This window comes from Cataglyphis hispanica, chromosome 9, assembly GCF_021464435.1.
Source record: "Cataglyphis hispanica isolate Lineage 1 chromosome 9, ULB_Chis1_1.0, whole genome shotgun sequence".
Lineage (NCBI taxonomy): Eukaryota > Metazoa > Arthropoda > Insecta > Hymenoptera > Formicidae > Cataglyphis > Cataglyphis hispanica.
In genome coordinates, this window is record NC_065962.1 from 858158 (window position 1) to 859501 (window position 1344).

At 41.4% G+C, this 1344-nt stretch overlaps 1 protein-coding gene across 1 annotated transcript; it reads right to left on the reverse strand.

Annotated features, from left to right (window-relative positions):
* LOC126851833 (uncharacterized) lies at positions 1 to 402 on the reverse strand. The gene has a single exon (XM_050596174.1). It carries the CDS (start codon positions 400 to 402, stop codon positions 1 to 3), a length of 402 nt encoding a protein of 133 aa, XP_050452131.1.
* Between the last annotated feature and the right edge of the window lie 942 nt (positions 403 to 1344).

Below are 1344 nucleotides of genomic sequence, written 5' to 3' on the forward strand. Positions count from 1 at the left end.
TTACACGAGATGTACGTCGGGATTAGCAACGCTATGTAACTCGTATTCGTAAAATCCTCCGGCGACGAGATTTCCGCGCGAATCTTTGAAAATATAGGTCGCGGGATTAGTTTTCTGTACTATGACAATCTTAAACACTTTGGTGGAACAATTTGGCGTGTAACCTTTGTCAAAGATAGTCTTGAATTTACTCACGCGTACTGAATCTACTTTAAATCTTGTCGGAGCCGCAATCTTTACGTTGCTATATACCGTATTTAAAAGTTTATCGGCGATCGCGGGAGTTACATTGATATACCTCATAACAATAGTGTGATGTTTTTGCGCATTGTACTTGCCAACGAGCTGGGATAACGCGTCGATCCACTTGTAATTTCCATTAAACGTAAACATTTTCCACATATTGCTCTTTAACGTTCGATTGAATCGTTCCACGACTGAGGTTCTCATAACAAAATACGTCGAATAATGATTAATATTATGTTTCTTCATAAGTTTTTGCATAATTGTATTGTAAAATTCTTTTCCTCTGTTGGTTTGAAAATTTTTAGGGCATCTTCCATCATCTCGAATTATTTTTGCGATCGTTCCGACATTTCATTTTCACTCCCACGCATATTTGCTCAACACATCGATAACTATGAGTATATAATTGTAGCCTTTGTTGAATTGTGCATATGGACGCATCTCAACCACGTCCGCCTGCCATAGATCGTCGTATCCGCATACTATGACACGTCTTCAAAAAAATTTTTTCTCGCAGAAGCATGCAATTCTTCCACGAGTAGTTGTTTTTCAGATGTCTTCCGTAACATATTTGATCGAGGCATAATTTATAATAATAATAATCCCACTACGTATAGTTATTTATGTATCTTTTGGCTCCTGCATTAAATCAAATATAATCTGCATTGAATCAAATATAATCTGCACGCGTGCTGCATACCGAAGCCTCTCATCCATCATTTCTCGTAGCGTCTGAACATTTGTTACTATTGTAACGGGCCGCTTCACGTGCGGTTTCGCGTGCGCGGACAGCGCAATCGGGATCAGGATTCGTGAAGGGGTTGAAACACAATTGTACGTGAGTTGGTATGTACGTCGTTTATTTGCCACTCGAAGGCAATGGTCAGCTGTTGCAGTCTTTATACGAGTCAATACAATAATACGAGCGCACTGTTGTGACGCCGGTCTAGACAGTGTTTTTCGCGTCTAGTTAAAAGGCCCGACTGGTGGTGCAGGGCGCGTGCGGTGAGACGGGCGCGTGTTGACAACACGTGTCAATGCTTCGATATCTCATTGAACGATATCGTGCGAGATACGCGCGGTGAGGCGCGTATCGTA